The sequence below is a fragment of the Lygodium microphyllum genome, chromosome 16, assembly GCF_053477565.2.
Source record: "Lygodium microphyllum isolate KBCC chromosome 16, Lygodium_microphyllum_v1.1.10, whole genome shotgun sequence".
Lineage (NCBI taxonomy): Eukaryota > Viridiplantae > Streptophyta > Polypodiopsida > Schizaeales > Lygodiaceae > Lygodium > Lygodium microphyllum.
Window position 1 is genome coordinate 140,739,290 of NC_141150.1, and position 2,183 is coordinate 140,741,472.

The 2,183-nt window shown below is 46.5% G+C and overlaps 1 protein-coding gene across 1 annotated transcript; it reads right to left on the reverse strand.

Annotated features, from left to right (window-relative positions):
• Positions 1-575: 575 nt before the first annotated feature.
• On the reverse strand, positions 576-1,645 carry LOC148023510 (uncharacterized). Its single transcript, XM_087695409.1, has 2 exons — positions 1,059-1,645; positions 576-964 (listed from the first exon to the last, which is right to left on the reverse strand). Exons 1-2 carry the CDS (start codon positions 1,643-1,645, stop codon positions 940-942), a joined length of 612 nt encoding a protein of 203 aa, XP_087551535.1. The 3' UTR covers positions 576-939.
• Positions 1,646-2,183: the final 538 nt, after the last annotated feature.

Sequence of the window (2,183 nt, forward strand, 5' to 3'; positions counted from 1 at the left end):
GTGCGATATAGAGAAGCTTCTGAGAGACTCCTTGTAAATACTTATAATGGAGCTGTGGCTCTATAGCCAGATGGCACTTAGTACGTTTGGAACCAATGACATCATCTTGTAAGAGTTGCAGTACTAACACTGGCCTTGAGCAGCATGCAGTGCTAGCTGAAGCCAAAGCCCGGTGTTAGTCTTCATTCGAGCTTCTGCAGCATTTGGACTCATCACAACCTTGCGGTGAATGATGGACGACAAAGCCCGACCAGGGGGTTAGTCTTCATTCAAACTTCAGCAGCATTTGGACTCCTCACGAGACACACACAACCGTGGGTGAATGATGGACGACAGAAGAGATGAGCAACAATTATTCAGACAGGATGACTGTTGCTCATATGTCACGAGTCACGACGGACTTCCCAATCTAGCCAATGACAAACGCACATTGTAAAGCCTTGTACCAGACAGAACCTGCAGGCTAATCCTTTGTGACAATGTGATACACAGAGTCTAGAGATAAATCACGTCCAGACTCCAGATCAGAGTCGACACGCGGTCATTAATACACCGAAAAAAAGCATGGAAATAAGTTTAAATAACGGATCGAAAAAGCTGCTACTCTTTCGATACAAAACCACTATCTTGGAAGCGCTTACAACTTCAAGACAATGCCTGAATTAGAACAGATCATGCACACAGACTTTGCCGGTTTGTTTAATATGAATCTTAAGACTTAGATTGTCATGACTCATGACGTTTCGCTAAACTGGTGCAGATACCTGAAACTATCGGCCGAGGAAATCGTTGCAGTGTTTGCTAATGGAAGACAATGCCTGAATTACTACAGCATACTCTGTACAGACGGTATTGGTCTTACACGGAGCCTAAACCTTACATTGTCATGACATTTCGCTAAACTAGCGCAAATACCTAAAACATCTGAGTACATCGTTTTTAATCCTTTATGAATCGCTGCATCCTGCGAAAACGTCAATGGCAGAGTAATTAGCAGACTGTAGGAGTGTTGAAGAAGTATTTCTACCCGAAATTGTTGAGAGTTGTAGCTCCATTACCTGTCGGCCGCATAGTCCATCGCACGAATAATGACTGTGATATTCCGGGTGGAGGAGTTTGAACTCAGGGCATCCACAAACACGTTGCAGAGGTAATCTGCAAGCCTGCCGCTCGCAGTAGAGATGGCTGCATCACTGGAAAACAAACTCCGTGTGGAGCCGTACTGCGAAGCGGCCTTGTCAAGCACATGTAACATCTCTGTGAAGGTCTGGTGCACCGTTTTCGCCCTTGGGAGACCTGCATCATTATCATCGTCTGCAGCTAATTCTGACTTAGGACTATACAACTGCCCCCGTTTTGCGAGCTCTCTGACAACCGCGTTTCTTAACTCCCGGGCATCGTATCTCTCCTTGCCGGCTTCATCGGGAGGAAGAATCCCCATTGAAATCGCAAAAGTCTGTAGGTTGAATGTGCGTGAAGGATCTGCATCCGCTGCGAAGTCTTGTGGAGAGTAAAGCAATCCTCCGTGGTAACTGGCGGCAGAGACCAGAGCTTCCAACAATGTTTGCCGGAGCTTGGCCTTTCCTCCTTCAAGTTCCTCCTGCTGCTTCTCCTTTAGCATCTGCGACCTGCTCTTTGGCCGCATCGAAGAAATAGAAAGCCCTAGTAACTAGACGGAATTGAAAACGAATATCAAGGCTTGGTGTCTTTTGCTGTGCTTGGCATGCTGCATTGTGCTATTGTAATGTACTGCATGCAAAAAGCAGCATAGTGCATGCAAGCAAAAGGCAGCTATCAAGAAAAAGGCAAGCTATTTTGATGAAATCTGCTGCAGAAAAGCAGCAGCAACCGTCATGATCATGATCATCTTCTCATGCAATTTAAGAAAAGGCGAGCTATTTTTTTGACGATCGTCTGCTGCTGAAAGCAGCAACAGCATGGAGAAACAAGTTCAAAAGGGCGACCGTTTTGAGAGCATCATCTTCCTTTCAGCAAATCTGCTTTTACCATCAGCGCGCTCCTGCAACATACCAACAGCCGCAGCTGTCACATATTCATCTGCATGTTGTGCCGCCGTCGCCTCAGGTGCTGCTGCGCGTTCTCGCTCCCTCTAATTCATCTGTCGTTGGTACTTCCTAGCCTCGCTCTTGAGCATCCGTCTGAGACCGTCTACCTCTCTTCTC